The sequence below is a fragment of the Equus quagga genome, chromosome 5, assembly GCF_021613505.1.
Source record: "Equus quagga isolate Etosha38 chromosome 5, UCLA_HA_Equagga_1.0, whole genome shotgun sequence".
In the NCBI taxonomy this organism is placed as follows: Eukaryota; Metazoa; Chordata; class Mammalia; order Perissodactyla; family Equidae; genus Equus; species Equus quagga.
The window spans coordinates 103,059,376-103,076,259 of record NC_060271.1 but is presented as its reverse complement, the minus strand read 5'-3'; the positions used below and the strand labels follow the sequence as shown (position 1 = coordinate 103,076,259).

Here is a 16,884-nt window from a genome sequence, read left to right as displayed (position 1 = left end):
TTTATGCTAGTACCATACTATTTTGATATATTACTTTGTAATATATTTTGAATCAGGAAGTGTGGTGCCTCCAGCTTTTTTCTTTTTGCTCAAACTTGCTTTGGCTATTTGGGGTCTTTTGGGATTCCATGTAAATTTTAGGATTGTTTTTTCTGTTTCTGTAAAAAGCAAAAACCAAAAAAAATTGGGATTTTGATAGGGATTGCATTGAATCTGTAGATTGCTTTCAGCCGTATGGACTTTTTAAAATATTAATTCTTCCAATCCGTGAACATTAGATGTATTTCCATTTATTTGTGTCTGCTTTAATTTCTTTCATTAATGTTTTATTGTTTTTGGTGTCCAAGTCTTTCACCTCCTTGGTTAAGTTTACTCCTAAGTATTTTATTCTTTTTTTCTTTGCTATTGTAAATGAGATTGTTTTCTTAACTTCCTTTTCAGATAATTTGTTGTTAGTGTATAGAAATGGACCTTATTTTTGCATGTTGATTTTGTATCCTGCAACTTTGCTGACTTTTATAATTAATTCTAATAGAGTTTTTATGGAATCTTTAAAGTCTTCTACATAAAAGATCATGTCATCTGCAACAGAGATAATTTTCTTCTTCCTTTCCGATTTGGGTGCCTTTTATTTCCTTTTCCTGCTCTATTGCTCTGGCGAGGACTTCCAGTGCTATGGTGAATAGACGTGGCGAGAGTGGGCATCCTTGCCTTGTTCCAGATCTTAGAGGACAAGCTTTCAGTTTTTCACCATTGAGTGTGATACTAGCTGTGGTCTTTTCTTGTATGGCCTTTATTGTGTTGAGGTATGTTCTTTCTGGGTATTATTTTCTTCTTTAAATTTTCTGGATTTCTTAAGTACTTTGTATGTGTTATATGTATGTATTGGCAGTCAGATTTTAAATTTGATAGAATTTATTGATTTCTTAAAAGAATATTAACTGGTTGTCTTTATTCTAGTCTCTTAATATCATATTAGTTTCCTTAATTTTATCGTGCTTTTCTAAGAAACATATATGGAAAATAATAAAGATGTGAACAATGGGAAAAGGTACTATGAACACAATTCAAGTGAGCCTGCTTCAGAACTGCTTGATTAAGTGGCTTTTAGTTATTATTTAAAAATTAAAGAGTTTTTTCAGTGTCAAAGTTTTGTACTGTTTATGCAAGTTGTTTTTTTCTTAAGTCGTCAAAAACTATATCTTGGTTAACATCTCTATTAATATGTTCTGATTTTAAGGACACTTGGCTTTATCATCTGACTGTTGCAGCTGGAAGTAACAATGTAAATGTCGGATCTGAATTTGAACAACTTGTTTGCAAATTGCTAAATATAGAAGGAGAACCTTGTAAGTTCATAACATATAAGGCTCTGTGGTTTATGAAATGGACCCCAACCCCTTTAGCCTAATGGAGTTTTCACTTTGTAGGTTCCTTGTTCCAAGCAATGTACCCATCTTTTCATCTGTACTTTTCTTGTCATGGGCCAGGATTCTCATTGTGGTTCTTATGCTCCAGAGACACCATCATTCCTCAATATGCCATGTCCTGTCACACCTCTCTGCCTTTACCCACATGACTCCCTCTGCCTGGGATACCCCCCTTCCTTCACATTCTGCATCAACCTGATGAAATCCTACCTACCTTAGGAGCTCTCCCAGCCAGCCCACCCCAGCTCGGCATTGGCTCATAAAAGGTGCTTAATAAATGTTAAAATTATGTCTCAATGCACTTTGCCATTTAACCCTTTTATAGCGTTTGTTGCTTTGCATTGAAATTTTCTTGTAGCTAAGGTTTTCCCATTGAGAGTCTAGATTTTGTGTGATGCTTTACCTGGTAAGAGAGATCAAATTTTATTTGCAGTGTTCAGCACAGGAATTTAATAAATGTCGATTTTAGGAGTGACTTCGAGTTCCTCTTTATCTTTCTATCGCCTCCTACTTTGGCTTCCCTCTCTATATCTCTCTCCCCAGCTCCTTCTCATGTATAGTCATCTCCCTACCTAGGTCACCAGTTTTTAACACATTTGAGTGACATGATAATGCCCTGGTAGACTTGTTTCAGCTTCAAATATTAGGACCAAACTCTTCTAGATTTAATTTATCCAAAACAGAAATGTGAAAATCCCAGTGGCCTGGAAACTGAAGTAAAATAATGTTGCCAAAGGTTTTTCCTGACCTTCATGTGTGAGCCAGGCCTGAATGAGCTGTTTTTTAAAGGGCTAGTTTAATGGGAGGCCAAAATAAGTGATTCTTTCTGTTTTCTGTTCATATTTTATTCTATATTTAGCTTCTCAGATATGGAGACACCCTACTTTGTGTCACAGCAAAGAAGGAATCATTTCCCCTCTGACAACACTACCTTCTGAAGCTCTGCAGACAGAAGCTATTAAATTATTTAAGGTAAAATTTTATATGGAGTTCTATGTTGTTAAAAATTTAATTGGAAAAAATAAAAATAAATAATTTAGGTTGTAAAGTTTCACCCTGTCCAAGAAAATTCAAAATGTGATGATGATAATGATTAAGAAAATTTACTGAAATAAAATTAGATGAATCTAATATGCTTTCTGAGTGAGGCTTTGGGATTTACTGAAATAAACGATCTGCAGTTTGGGCAATGTGAAACACAATATCAGAAGAATCATTTCCTCTTCAGCCTTTCAAATGGAGAGATTTCTCACATCGCGCTAATCTCAGTATTGGGAGAGGGGTCTTCTCCAATGCTACTCTCAAATTCTTGTTACTCAACATCTATTAGAAATCCCTGATCACTTAAAACTTGCCATTCGACGACATCACTCTTTATCACCCCCCCCATCTCTGTCATCAATCACCTTGTAATAGCTCCTCAAATTTGATTAAGGATTTTGGCTCCCAACTCACATTCTTTCTCTCCACCTCAAATCTTGCTGTTATCGTGAACGATTCACCAATGCTATGGTCTTAAGATTCCTGACCTGCTCAGTGCCAGTAAGCTTCACCTCTTGGCTACTTCACCTTCCCATTCTCCGTGTTTACACCCTGACTCACCATTCTTTACAAGTATGCCACCTCTAAAAGCTTAAATTCTAGTATCTCTTTCTGTAACCATAATCTCTTAGCCTATGAGCTCTATTATTTTCTTACTCTTCCACTTTTCATCCTCACTAAGACCTTTATTTTGGGCCATATATTTTCTTTAAGATCAAGAAGGAGCATGATGACTGCCCCTTGGCTTTTCCTCCTTCTTTAACCAGTCTAGGTTACTTTTTATTAATACTCATAGTTCCTTGGGACCCATAATTCCATGCATTCTTCAGCCAAACCCCAACCTAGATCAATACTGCTGTCTTGTCTGCCTCCACATTAATCACATGTGCACTGCTGGAAAGCATCAAACAACCATGTGGACTGGAGCCAATATAGATCATGGTCTTCATTCCTGAGAATGTCGACTGTCTTCTCTTTTTGCTTGTCTTTGGTCACGTCCTCCTCCAACTCCCTACTCAGTTATGCTCCTCAAAACAAACTTACCTTCTGTTTCATTGAAAAAATTAGACGGCATCACACATGATCCCCTCAAATCTCTCTTCTTAACAGCCTTCTTTCGTCTATTTTCTCCTCCTTCCTCCAGTTTCAGAATATAGTATACCTTCCATGCACTCAGGTCTTGACTCCACACCAGACCCTTGGTACTTCATTTTCTTCTAGTCTCTTAGAGTCTCAATTTTTGTCTTTCTTTTGGCTTCTTCTTGCCTCCATTTCCCTCATTTCAAAAAAATTATTTGTTTATTAGATAATATTAAGGAATTATTGTTAATTTGGGGTTATGATGACATGATGGTTATGGGAAAAAATCTTTATCAATTGGAGAGCCATACTGAAATATTTATTGGTAAAATATCATGATTTGCATTAAAATACTCCAGAAAAAAAGTGGAAGGGGGATTGAATGAAACAAGTTTGGCAAAATGCTGCTAATAATCGTTGACATTGGTGTAATGAGTGTTCATTATACTCTTCTCTCTACTTTTCTTCATGTTTAAAATTACCATAATAGAAAATTTTTTAAAATCCACCTGTAGAATACACAAATACCCACAGCAAGAAAGGCTCTATACAAATACATTTGAAAATCTGGATGAAGTTATCATCTTTATAACAAAATATATATGGCCAAAATCAATCCCACAGGTGAATGAAAATTTAAACAGAGGAATTTACCAAACTTTATAAGTGTAGATTATTTCAATGCTTTTTAAACTGTCCCAAAGCTTAGAAAAGGAAATTTTCCAAAAATTTTTTCTTTTACTCTTTATTTTGGAAGAAAATAAAGTACCCAACGCCACAGTCATCAATACGTGACCAATTTTGTTTTATTCTCCCCATCCCCACTACTCCCCCAAATTAGATTATTTTGAAGCAATTCTTAATCATCATATCACTCGATTCTTATTTTGAAGTAAGTATTTGACACCAAACCCCAGAAAAGATTGTACAAAACAGAGCATTTCATGCAAAAACTAATAAAATTAGTAAACAGAATCTAGCATCATATTAAAAAGAATACTAAATGATGACCGAGAGATATTTGGATGGCTAAATATTAGGATATCCCTTAATATTATTTATTATTAGGTAGACAATCATCTCTATAGATGACAAATTTAATATCCATAAAATAGTGATATATACTTCCTGAACATGGTAAGATATTTCTGTCTGAGCTAAAAACAGGCATCATGCTTTATTGGGAAATGCTTGAAACAGTTCCACTAAAGTGAGGAACAAGACAAGGATAATGACTCTCCATTATTATTTTTTAAACTTTTAAAGTATAATTTATGCAGAGTTTATCTTCATTATTATTAATATTATTTAGTATTCTATTAGGAATATTTACCTATTGTAACTTAGAGAATAAAAAATTAGAAGCATACAAATTGGAAATGCAAATATTTACAGGTGATATAACTGTATACCTAGAAAACCAAAAAAAACCCAAACTACTACAGACAAAAAGATAATTCAGTTAGATAGTGAGGTATAAAATTAATAAGTGGAAAGCAAAACCTTTTATATGTACAAACATCAACCAGTTAGAAGAGAAAAGGAAGAACTTCTACTTTTGCCATGATGGAGCAACAGGGACTGGATTTACCCTACCAGTGGTTTTCAGACATTGAGTGACAGGCAGTGCAGGACAATAATCCTCAGAAAAGCAAGAGAAGTAAGCCATATGATTGCTGCAGCTTAAATGTCTGGAGAGAGTTTCAAGACTTCAGTACAGGAAGGGTGAACACAAATAGAGCCTGGCAGTTTTCCTGAATTTCCAAGACAAAGTTCAGAATTTGAGGAGGCCAAGGTGGTTAGAATTCACAAGACTGAGAGAAGAGAGCTGAAGAGAGCACGCCAGAGATCTGTAGTGGATTCCTTTTGAGTTTTCAGCTGAGAGTTGATAAGCATATGTGTGTGAGGAAACGACCTGAGGCTAGGGAAAGAACTACCAGAAAGGAATAGGCAAAAAAATTCCTGGAGCTTACACAGAGATGGAAATAGTTTGTGTGCCTATCATCCAGAGTGGAAAGATTTCCTAACACACTGGGCATCAAGTAGAGTACTCAAGATGGAAGCCACATTGACTTTTTTTTTTTTTTAAAGATTTTTTATTTTTTCCTTTTTCTCCCCAAAGCCCCCCCGGTACATAGTTGTGTATTCTTCGTTGTGGGTTCTTCTAGTTGTGGCATGTGGGACGCTGCCTCAGCGTGGTCTGATGAGCAGTGCCATGTCCGCGCCCAGGATTCGAACTAACTAAACACTGGGCCGCCTGCAGCGGAGCGCGCGAACTTAACCACTCGGCCACGGGGCCAGCCCCCACATTGACTTTTAATGACCTAATCTCAGACATGGCATGCTATCATTTATGCCATATTCTACTGGTTACACAGACCAACTCTAGTACAATATGGAAGGGGATTACCTAAGGGTCTGAATATCGAGAGGTGGAGACCATTGGGAGCCATCTTAGAGATTAGCTACCACACTTCATATGTCTAAGAAGGTAGAGGAAAGCACGAGCATTTTAACGAGACTAATGGAAGATATTTAAAAGACCCAAATTGAACTTTTAGAGATGGAAAATGCAGTGGCTAAAATAAAAACACACTGGATGAGATTAACAACAGATGAGAATGCAGTAGGAACGACTAGTGAACTTGAAGACATAGCAATAAAAATTATCCAAAATGAAACAGAGTGAAAAAAACTGAAAAAAATTTGAATAGAGTACAGTGAGCTGTGGGACAATTTCAAGCAGCCTAATATATATGGAATTGAGTCCCACAAAAGAGGGAAGAAAAATATTTAATTAATAATGGCTTAAAGTTTTCCAAATTTAATGAAAACTAAACTCTGAAATCTAAGAAGCTTGATGAATCTCAAACAGAAGAAATATGAAGAAAACCACACTAAGGCACATCATATTCAATTGCTTTATACAAGTTATAAAGAGAAAATCTTAAAAGCAGCTACGTACGTGTAGGGGGGAGAGTAACATAACACACAGAGAACATAGAAAAGAATGACAGCTAGCTTCTTATTGGAAACTATGCAAGTCATAAGATAGTGGAGTAACATCTTTAAAGAACTGCAAGAAAAAAAAATCTGTCAAACTAGAATTCTATATCTGGTGAAAATATGTTTCAAAAACAAAGATGACATAAAGGCTTTTTCAGATATAAAAAAACTGAAAGAATTAATCCCCAGCAGAACAATACTATAAGACATGTTTAAGGATGCCCTTTAGGCAGACAGCAAATGATGCCAGATGGAAATCTGGATCTATACAGAGGAATGAAGAGCACTAGAAATGGCAATATATGGGTACATATATAGGAATTTTTCCTTAATATTTAAATCTCTATAAAAGATAATTGATGGTTTAAAGCAAAAATAATAATGTTATAATGTGAGGTTTAAAATTATATATAGAAATAAAATATATGACAACAATAGCACAAAGACTGAGAGAAGGGAAATGGAAGTATACTATTATAAGGTTTTTAGACTACATGAAGTGATATAATATTCCTTAAAGGTAGACTGTGATAAGATTAAAATATATGCTATAAACCCTGAAGCAGCCACTTAATGAAAAAATCAAAGAGGTATAGCTAATAAGCCAACAAAGGAGGTAAAACGGAACCATAAAATATACTCAAGCAATTTTTTAAAAGGAAGAAAAAGAGGAAAACAGAAAAAGAACATATGAGACAAATATAAAATGAATAGCAAGAGAGTAGATTTATTCCTGACCATACTAATAATCACATTAAACATAAATGGGTAAACATTCCAATTAAAAGGCAGAGATTGTCAGAGTGTATAAAAAAGCAAGATCCATCTATATGCTATGACAAGCAGTATTTTTTGTTTTATGACACTTATTCTAAGGAAGAAAGACTGACAGTTGAAGAACCTGCTTAAAAGAAATTGATTTACCTCCCAGAACTTTATTTTATTTCCAAATTTCAATGTCAATAATAAGCCCAATATATTTAATTAAAACAAATATTTTTATTACACTATAACTACAAATATATTTGATACATTATAATAACTTGAGATTGTACATGCAAATGTTTTTAAGAATTCATAGAAAACTCACAAGGATTGAAGTTGCTTCCCGAGCCTCTAGGCAATGCCATTCCAAACTTTCTCAAGTAGGAGTAGCTACTCTTCCAGTCATGAACATAATAAATTTTCAGTTGTATTAAAATGAACTGTTAAGATGAAGAATGATAAATATTAATATCTTACCTTGAAATATTGCTAAGGAAGATTATACTATAACCTTTTCCTAGTAACCTATTCTAAAATTTAGTCTCTTGGGAGGAAAAAAAAAGCACTTATTTACATCCATTTTAAGTTATATAGGCTACTATTTCCCAAAATATTTTTCTCAGTAAACTAGTTAAGATGCTAATTGCGATTTACTATTAAAAAACAAAGATGGGAAGGGATTGTAGTCAAATAAATTTAGAAAACTCTGGATTAAACAAATGAAATTATTTGTTTCCTTGTTTACTTTTCATAGCAAGATTTCTCAGATCCTTTAATATGCTAATATGATACAAATCTTCAAGATTTTTGCAAGACTATTTAATGGTGGAAATCTTTTTCCATTGAGCATTTCATGTAATGCTTTGGGCAGCAATGCTTTAGGTTAGAGACTAAATGTATTTGATTATATTCTGTTCTCAGAAGAGATAAAGACTACCTACTATATAACAACACAATAATTAAAGCCAATCATTGGTGTTTATGAACACTTCCCTTTGGTCTTTCTTAATATGTATATTTATTTAATCAAATTTTAAATCTATTTATTCATTATAAATTTACTGTATCATTTTATGCTGTGTGGAGGATACAAAGATAAATAAGACATAGCTCCTGTCCTTATGAATCTTATAGTCTGGTGGCCTATAGGTCGTTAATGTTCCATATGCCCTTCATGTGATTGCATATTCTGCTCTTAGGTGCAGTGTTCTACAAATGCCAGTTAGGTCCAGTTGGTTGATAGTGTTGTTCAGGTTTTCTAAATCCATACTGATTTTCTGTCTACTTGTTCTTTCAATTATTGAGAGAGGGGAGTTGAAATCTTTGACTGTAACTGTGGATTTGTCTGTTTCTTCTTGCAGTCCTGTCAGTTTTTGCACCATGTATTTTGAAGCTCTGTTATTAAGCACATAAACATTTAGGATTGTTATGTTCTCTAGATGAACTGACCCCTTTATCATTATAAAATGCCCCTCTTTCTCTCTGGCAGTGTTCCTTGCTCTGAAATCTACTTTGTCTGATACTAACGTAGCCACTCCAGATTTCTTTCGATTCGTGTTATCATAATATATCTTTTTCCATCCTTTTAAACAAAAACTGTTGCTAAGAAGAGAATCAATATAATTCATGCAGAATAAATCTAATCATTTCTTACCTTGAGTATCCCAATTTTTTTTGTCTAATTCAGACCTGCCAGCTTTTTATAAATGCAGCAGTTGACTCCCCTGCAATTGATTACCACGTATCTCTAGCCCAGAGCGCTTTGCAAATCTGTTTGACACATCCTGAGCTACAGAATGAAATTTGCTGTCAGCTCATTAAACAGACAAGACGGAGACAGCCTCAGAATCAACCAGGACCATTGCAGGTATATACTGATACATATACATGCAATTTAAAATGTTGTTGTTTTCCTCATTGTAAGAATGATACATATTCAGTGTAGACATTTGGAAAATACAAAAGCATGAAAAGGAAAAATTATTAATATCTTGAAGTATATCCTTTTGTTTTATTTATATATGTGTATGTCTATATGTAAATGTATATGTGTGTATGTTTATACACACTCACAATTTTTCATATTACAAGAGTTATGGTGTCCATACTACTTTTTTAAACTATAGAACATAATCATTTCCCGAATCCTTCAACATTCTTCAAAATATTAATAGTTGCATTAATATCAATTACTATACATTCAGGTTGTTCCAATTATTTTTCCTGTAATAAATACCACTACAGGAGACATCTTTGCACCTAAATTTTGTGTACAACTCTAGTGAATTTCTTTGAATTTATTTCTAGAATTTCCTTATGTTTTCAATAATATTCAGATAATTCTTCTTTCAAATTCTTTCCAGGTGAAAAAGTACTATTTCACTACTGATTTAGGATGCGTTTCTTTAATTATTAGTGCAGTTGAATGTATTTTTCAAGTGGGTTTTAGTGACTTGTGTTTACTCTTCAATGAATGCCTGTTTTAATCTTTGCTTATTGACTGCCTGTCAACCACAGGATAAAACAGAAATTTCTTACCCTAGCATATAGAACTCTCAGGGTGGATCCAGGTTTTGTGGGACTTGAAGTTTATACAATGAATATTTTGTACTCTCTAAGAAAAAGAGTACAAAATACATTACTTTTATACATTTTAAAAGAACATATGACCATGTAAACACAGTTAAGAGCACCTGTCCCAGGGACTTGAAAGGGGCTTGTGCATGAGAAGGGTTGTAAAGCTTAAGCTTCATTTGCATCAAGGGCCCTTCATACTCTGGCTCCAGTGGCTTCGGCTTTCTCCACTTCATTTTATGCATCCTGCCTCCAGCGTACAGTGAATGAATAAACTCTCTCTATTCTTCAAACACACTCTGCCTTTGCATTATCCTTCACCTTGCTCCTGGCATTATTCCTGTCACCTGGATCCCTCTTCTTTCTTCCCACCTGTAGACAGTCTGGCCCAAGCAACATCTCTCCTGGAGATTCTTCCCTGACTCCCACAGCAGTTAATCCTTCCTTCCGTTGGTTATACTTTTTTTTAAAAAAAATTACATGGTATTAACTATGTTATATTGTAAATCACTGTTTAAATATATAACATCTTCTCCTAGACTGTAGGTTCCTCAAGGGCAGAGACAGTGCCTTCCCCTCCCCTTTCCTTATTATGTAAATTTTAAAAATTATTGAAGTTATACTTGCATAATGAAAAAATTTAAAATAGAAAAGAGACTACAGAACAAAGCAAAGAAAAAATTACATATAATCCTATTACCTAAAGATACCTCTGTTAATATTTTTATACTTACTGCTTATTTAGGTATTTATGAATGTATTTATGTGTGGGTAGATTGGTTTTGTTTTTGGGTACATGATTTTATACTGTTTTTCCATCTGCCCTTTCTCACAGCCATTACTTGTATTTTAATGGATGAGTAAATGCATAAGTGAACAAAAAAGGAACAATGTCCCTAATCTTTGTGTGATGTCAACAAGGATTGCTATATCTACATGTCTGTAGTACCTCATTGTAGACAATAATATACACAACTAGATGGATTATGGATCTGACCCAAAGTGGAGTTTCTATGTTTTTATATATTGTAAATGCTCTAAGGAGATAATGTATATGTGGAAGAAGCAAAAACATTTTGGGTCAAGAAAGACTGTCATCATCCCTTTGCTCTCACGACTTCTGTCAGTCACACTTGTTCTGATGTGGATCTGTCTGCCATGTGGTGTCTAACCTATGGTGCTTCTCTTTGCCCAGGGCTGGCAGCTCTTGGCGCTCTGTGTTGGGCTCTTCCTTCCCCATCATCCTTTCCTGTGGCTCCTCAGGCTCCACCTAAAGAGGAATGCAGATTCCAGGTGTGCAGAAAACTAGCCAACTGAACCGTTTATGTGGCCCCTGAAAGTCTACAATAAATCATAAGTATTTAGTAACCTGCTGGGTGCATTCGTGGAAGAATGTGTGAAACAAATATTAGTACAAGAAGCCTTTGGTTATCATTTACATGGAGCTTGGAAAATATTTCCTTTGTTATGTTAATCTCTCATGGAAGATTGCAGTTAAAGCTTGAAAACCTGACAAAGAATATTTTTAAGTGAAAAGTCTATGTACATTTCAAATATGAATGACTTAGCATTAGTGGGTGTTCATTTCAATAAAAACAGCTATTTCGTTTCCTTCCTTTTCCCTGTGACTGTTTTTCTTCACGTTGAATTCTTTTATATAGAAGACTTCCCTGATGGTCTTCCTTCCTTTTATAATTGTGTGTATTTGAATTACTTCAGAATTTTTACTCCTTTGAAAAAGACATTTAAAATCCAACTGTCAGAATGACTTCCTAACAGTTGGACCTAGGCCACTCAGCCAAGGGTTATCAGGATCATTTTGTCCAAGAAGTTCTGTTGGATTGCTTAAATAGACTCTGGGACTAAAACAAACAAACACAATGAAACAAAAAACAACTTGGAAGCAGTAGGAAAATATCTTCCAGTTTATAATATATTTTGGAGACTCTGATCTGGGTCATGTGATTTCAGATGCAGTCACTGAGAAGCCCCCAGACAAAGGGTGACATTTTAGAGTCTGCCTAGAGGGCGCTTGAATACAAATATATCTAGAAATGTTATCTATCTGGTTTTATAAGTAGGATAAAAATTATTTATAACAAATGAGGGCAAATGAGGTCTCTATACAGCTTTTACATTTATTTGCTCCGGTGGTTTTGTTTAATGCTTAATGTTTTTTAAGAGGTGCATGTTTTCATAGAGTAAAAAAGGAAACTGTATTTTTATTTTTGTTTGAAGATATGTTCCTATCTTGTTTAGCAGTCAAACATTAGCCTGTGTGTTCTTCAGAAGAGAACTCTGCTGCATCATGTGTTTCTTAAGTTATCCTACACTATTTATACAATTATTTTCTTTATATTTGTTCATATAATCACTGTATATTGATTATATAATGACTGCTAATTTTAAATTCATTTTGTGTCTATAATATGATAAAGGTGAAGAATGTTTGTGTAGAAGTTTGATTCAGTCAGTGGCAAAAGTAAAAAGACTGGAATTTGAGAAAAGTTACAGTGGTTTAAGATTATCATTCAAAAAAAATTATTGTCAAATTTAGCATAATACATTGTAATAATGTACACCCAGGAAAACTTTCTTAACAGTTGTATATATATATATTTCCTAATATATATATATATTAGGTTGTCTTAATTAAATTTATTCTTAGGCTTTATCGTAAGTTTTGTATTATAGGACAGAATTTGGAAAATACGCCATTTATTGCCAGCGATGTGTAGAAAGAACGCAACAAAATGGAGATCGAGAAGCAAGACCCTCAAGAATGGAAATTCTTTCAACCCTTCTTAGAAATCCTTATCATCATTCTTTGCCCTTCAGTATCCCCGTGCACTTCATGAATGGGGTATATCAGGTAGGTTAGGCTTTCTGTCTGATGCAAACATGCTTAACGTAGAATCCTATATATAACCTCTGTGGAACAGGGAGGTGAGACTGTCTGCCTACCTTTGTCCGCAGCTGGCGGTGTTAAACATGCAAATATCTTAGATCTTCTATCAGAACAGTTGAGTTTTGAAACAGTCTTGCGAAAAAGGATTCATACTAAAAACAAATCCATATTGAGCCAAATTGAGGGAGGAATTTCACTGCCATTAAATTCCGATGTAGAAAAACAAAAATACTTTAGTCAAGGCCTTCCCCCACCAGTGCACCTGCTAAGAGGAAATAATTACTAACATTGGGTGTGTACAAGGTTAGTCTCTCTAAAGCCTCCAAATCTCAGGAATTTTCTAGGAAAACTTATCCTAGTTTTGGGCCCTCCCAACTTTCAGATTTAGGTTCTTGCTTATTAACTGAAGCAGACATGTTCCAAGGCTAGCAATTAGTCTTTGTAGCCATAAGCCATTTATCACGGAATTCAGATACTTAACTGCATATTAAAGAAACAAATATTAAATGCGTAAAGGTGTTCATTTGTTTAAGTGCATTTCTTGTTTATTATTTTTTTTCGTTTGCTTAAAGATTACATGTCGTACTGTAGTTCTTGGTTTGCTTGTAATCGGTAGGCATACCATCTCTGCAAGATGTTTATAGCTGTCAAATGATCTTTCTATTTTGATTCATGTCAGTGGACTGAAGCCAAGATTTCTGAATTCTTACAGCAAGCTAATGACTAAAATGATATTAATTTTCTCCAGTGGAGCTTCAGGGAAAAGAAAAGTTAAAGCACCTAGATAAATATGCGTTATCATTAGTCATGCATCAAGTATGCCCTGTTTTCCCCCTGAAATCTAAGTTTGAAACGTACATACTTTTTTTATTAAGAGAACGACTTTGTTATTTCTGTGTAGGTAGTTGGATTTGATGCATCCACCACAGTGGAAGAATTTTTGAATACTTTGAACCAGGATACAGGAATGAGGAAGCCAGCACAGTCTGGATTTGCATTGTTCACGGATGATCCTTCTGGCAGGGATTTAGAGCATTGTCTTCAAGGAAACATCAAGGTAAAACCAAGTCCTTTTAAGGAGGCAGACGCAGCAAACAGCAAAGAAGCTACTCTTTGCTATTTGCAACAAGTTTAGTTGAGGAGTTTTCAAAAATTTAAGCAGGCTAATCTTGACACACACACGAAAATTGCAGGACTTTGTTGAAGCCATAGACTTTTTAATATATAGTCTGCACACACATAGACTCCGTGTTAGAGAGGAGAAAAGAATTAACAATAGTAACAATACCCTAAATATTCGGGTATTAAGGTGAAGACATGGAAGCTCTAGGAAAATGGCTTTCCATTTTATTCATGCACTCGGCAATTTATTGAACTATGTATTGTGTCCAGAAGCTGGACTGGATCCTGTGGGGAATACAGAGAAGAACCAGAACAAGTCCCTCCCACAGTGAACTTACCATTTGCTTAGGGAAGAGCAGCCTTATACACTGATAACCTTAGAGTTGAAAGAGGTAAATGTTTTCAGAGTACTGGAACATTCCACAGAAGAAGAGATTACGTTCAGCATTGGACAGTAGGGAAGAGCTGAACTGCGCTTTGAAGGATAGGTAGAAAATGGACCTGTGGAAATGAAGAAGGGATTCCAGACTTAAGGAAAGACGTGAGCAAACACAGAACATTGGAAGATATTTTAAAAAGCTTTTCTAGGTCATAGTAAAATAACTCGGTAAAGTTGCCATCTAGTGATGGTGACAGCTAGTAATATGGAATTACATAAGGAGCCTTAGAGAAACAACCCACTTATTTTGTAAAACAAGGCCCAGAGCAGGAAATGATTTACCCATATCAAACAGCTAGAATTGGGTCTGGACCCTTGCCTTACTTGATGTGGTCCTTGATTGCTCTTGGAAATAAGTGCCGTGTTATGGAGTGAAGGTATTTTATGATTTGGAGATTAAAGCACTGGGGCAGATTAGGGGAAGAACTCGATTCGTAAGTAATAGCTTACAAGTTTAGAGCACGTGAAACATTAGTTAACTCCCAAAGCCTAGCTCCACTTGCAGAACAAGCTGTTGGGGCTGCATGGCGTTCCACAGAATACTGCTAAAACTCATACTTAGTTCTTCAGGAGAGTTGCTTGGTAGATATAGTTTCCTCCCAGACCCCTTTGCCTAGCTCTTCAGCTGCGTATTGAGAAATCTAGATAAATGAATGTCTTTTTTTTCTCCTCAGCTCCAGGTACATCCTGTTCAGTTCAACAAATCCAAATGTAAATTTTTGAGACAGACTCCACTCCTAGAGGACTGTCGTTAATAATTAATCAAGAAGATAAGCTAGCATTTTTGGTTGACTTGAGCTGAGTAAATATCAGGGGCTTTGGTGAATAATGTTTACCACAAATTTTTGAAAACTTTTATTTATAGTTCTGTAAGTGACCAGTTAAAAAACAAGCAAACAGTTTTTTTGGTTTCTAAAGACTTTTTGTTCTTTCCCAATCAAAGAATTTTAAGATTCTATTTCATATTTCTTTGGTATAACTTCATTTTTTCTAATCTTTATAAACTCAGAAGGTAGAAAAGTTGCTTCTTCAGTTAACTAAACCATGAAAAAATTCCTGGAATCTTCTTGTTTCCAATCTCATGCAGTCCTTCATTAAGATTCCTTTTTGAGTAAAAAATTCATGGCCACAGTCCAAAGTTAATGTGTGTCCAAAAGGATAAGTGGACCAAAGAGTGATTTATAATTAAATTCTAAACTCAGAGCTGCACAGAATCTTAAAACAAAAGCTTCAGTCTATTTGGTTTGATCATATTAATTGAAATTTTTCAGTCTACAGACATACTTGTCTTCAAAAGATGCTGATTTGAAAACCGTTATAAATCTTTGTTTTCCACTTCCCTTCTAGATTTGTGACATTATTTCTAAGTGGGAACAGGCTTCCAAAGACCAGCACCCTGGGAAATGGGAAGGTACGAGAACTGTTCGCCTCACTTATAAAAACAGGTGTGTAATACTATCGCCAAGTGCCAAAGTAGGGGTATACACTTATATTCAAATCATGCACTTAGAATTTAGTTTCCTATGGAATAGCCTCAAAAGTTGTCATATTTATTTGTGTGTTTGTTATTCTGTAAATGGTAACTCTACTTCTATAGGAAGAAACTGTCACATAAAATTTTGTTTCTAATTCCAGTCTACTAATGTTATGAATAATTGTATTTTATAAAAATATGCTTTTGGACAAAAAATAGGAAAAATACCTGCTCTCTTTGGGTAGTCAATACAAGGATGAATTTTTCACCTTCAAAATTTCCTTTAACACTATTATAACATTTTTCATAAAGATTTACTAAATACTCAAGTGCAGATCTGTAGTAAGAAGAAATATTCTTGTTTACCTAAGTGTTTTAGAAGTGGTATATTCATATTCATTCATTCTCATTCTTTCATATTCTTTCTCTCTCTCTCTGTATTTATCGAGTTTCAACTATAAGGCACTTAGCTAGATGTTCTGGATACAATGGTAATAAAAACAGACACAGACACAGTCCTTGATCTTTGGAAACTTACAAGATAGTGAGGAAGATGCTTGTTAATCATACAGTAACTCTAATGAATATGTAACTGCACATTAAGTTCTCTGAAAGAAAAGAGTGTGGTTCTGTGAGAGCACATAACAAGAAGCCTGGCCATTGGGAGGCTTCTTTGAGGAAATGATGCTTATGCCAAGGTCAGAAGGGGGCTGGGAGTGTGGGAGCATTGAAATGGGTTGAAAAAGATGTTCAAACGCCGGTAGAGGGAGACTGTGCAGAGTGTTTCAGGAGTCAGGAGAAACCCAGTGAGGCTGGAGCACATACTTTGGCGTATGGTCAGAAACCAGATTTTCTTTTTTTCTTTTTTTTTAATATCTCCTTTTCTTCCATGCATCAGCAGAAGGTGGTACGTAATAAATAGTGTTCATTGACCAGGTCACATTAACTGTACCAAAAAAAGTTATTTTGCTGGTTTTATTTGGATCTTGTACCCCATAAAATAAGGAATCTAAAATATCAGACCAAGAGCCTGGTGGGATTATTG

General features: G+C 34.9%; 1 protein-coding gene across 3 annotated transcripts in view; it reads left to right on the top strand.

Moving 5' to 3' along the window:
* PLEKHH2 (pleckstrin homology, MyTH4 and FERM domain containing H2) overlaps positions 1-16,884 on the top strand; it is a 101,738-nt gene that overhangs the window by 66,150 nt on the left and 18,704 nt on the right. For all 3 annotated transcript variants that reach the window (XM_046662978.1, XM_046662977.1, XM_046662976.1), the window contains exons 18-24: positions 1,241-1,349; positions 2,290-2,402; positions 9,010-9,189; positions 11,092-11,189; positions 12,591-12,768; positions 13,706-13,861; positions 15,713-15,810. In XM_046662978.1, the coding sequence (XP_046518934.1) occupies positions 1,241-1,349; positions 2,290-2,402; positions 9,010-9,189; positions 11,092-11,189; positions 12,591-12,768; positions 13,706-13,861; positions 15,713-15,810 (932 nt within the window). The remainder of the gene's footprint in view (positions 1-1,240; positions 1,350-2,289; positions 2,403-9,009; positions 9,190-11,091; positions 11,190-12,590; positions 12,769-13,705; positions 13,862-15,712; positions 15,811-16,884) is intronic.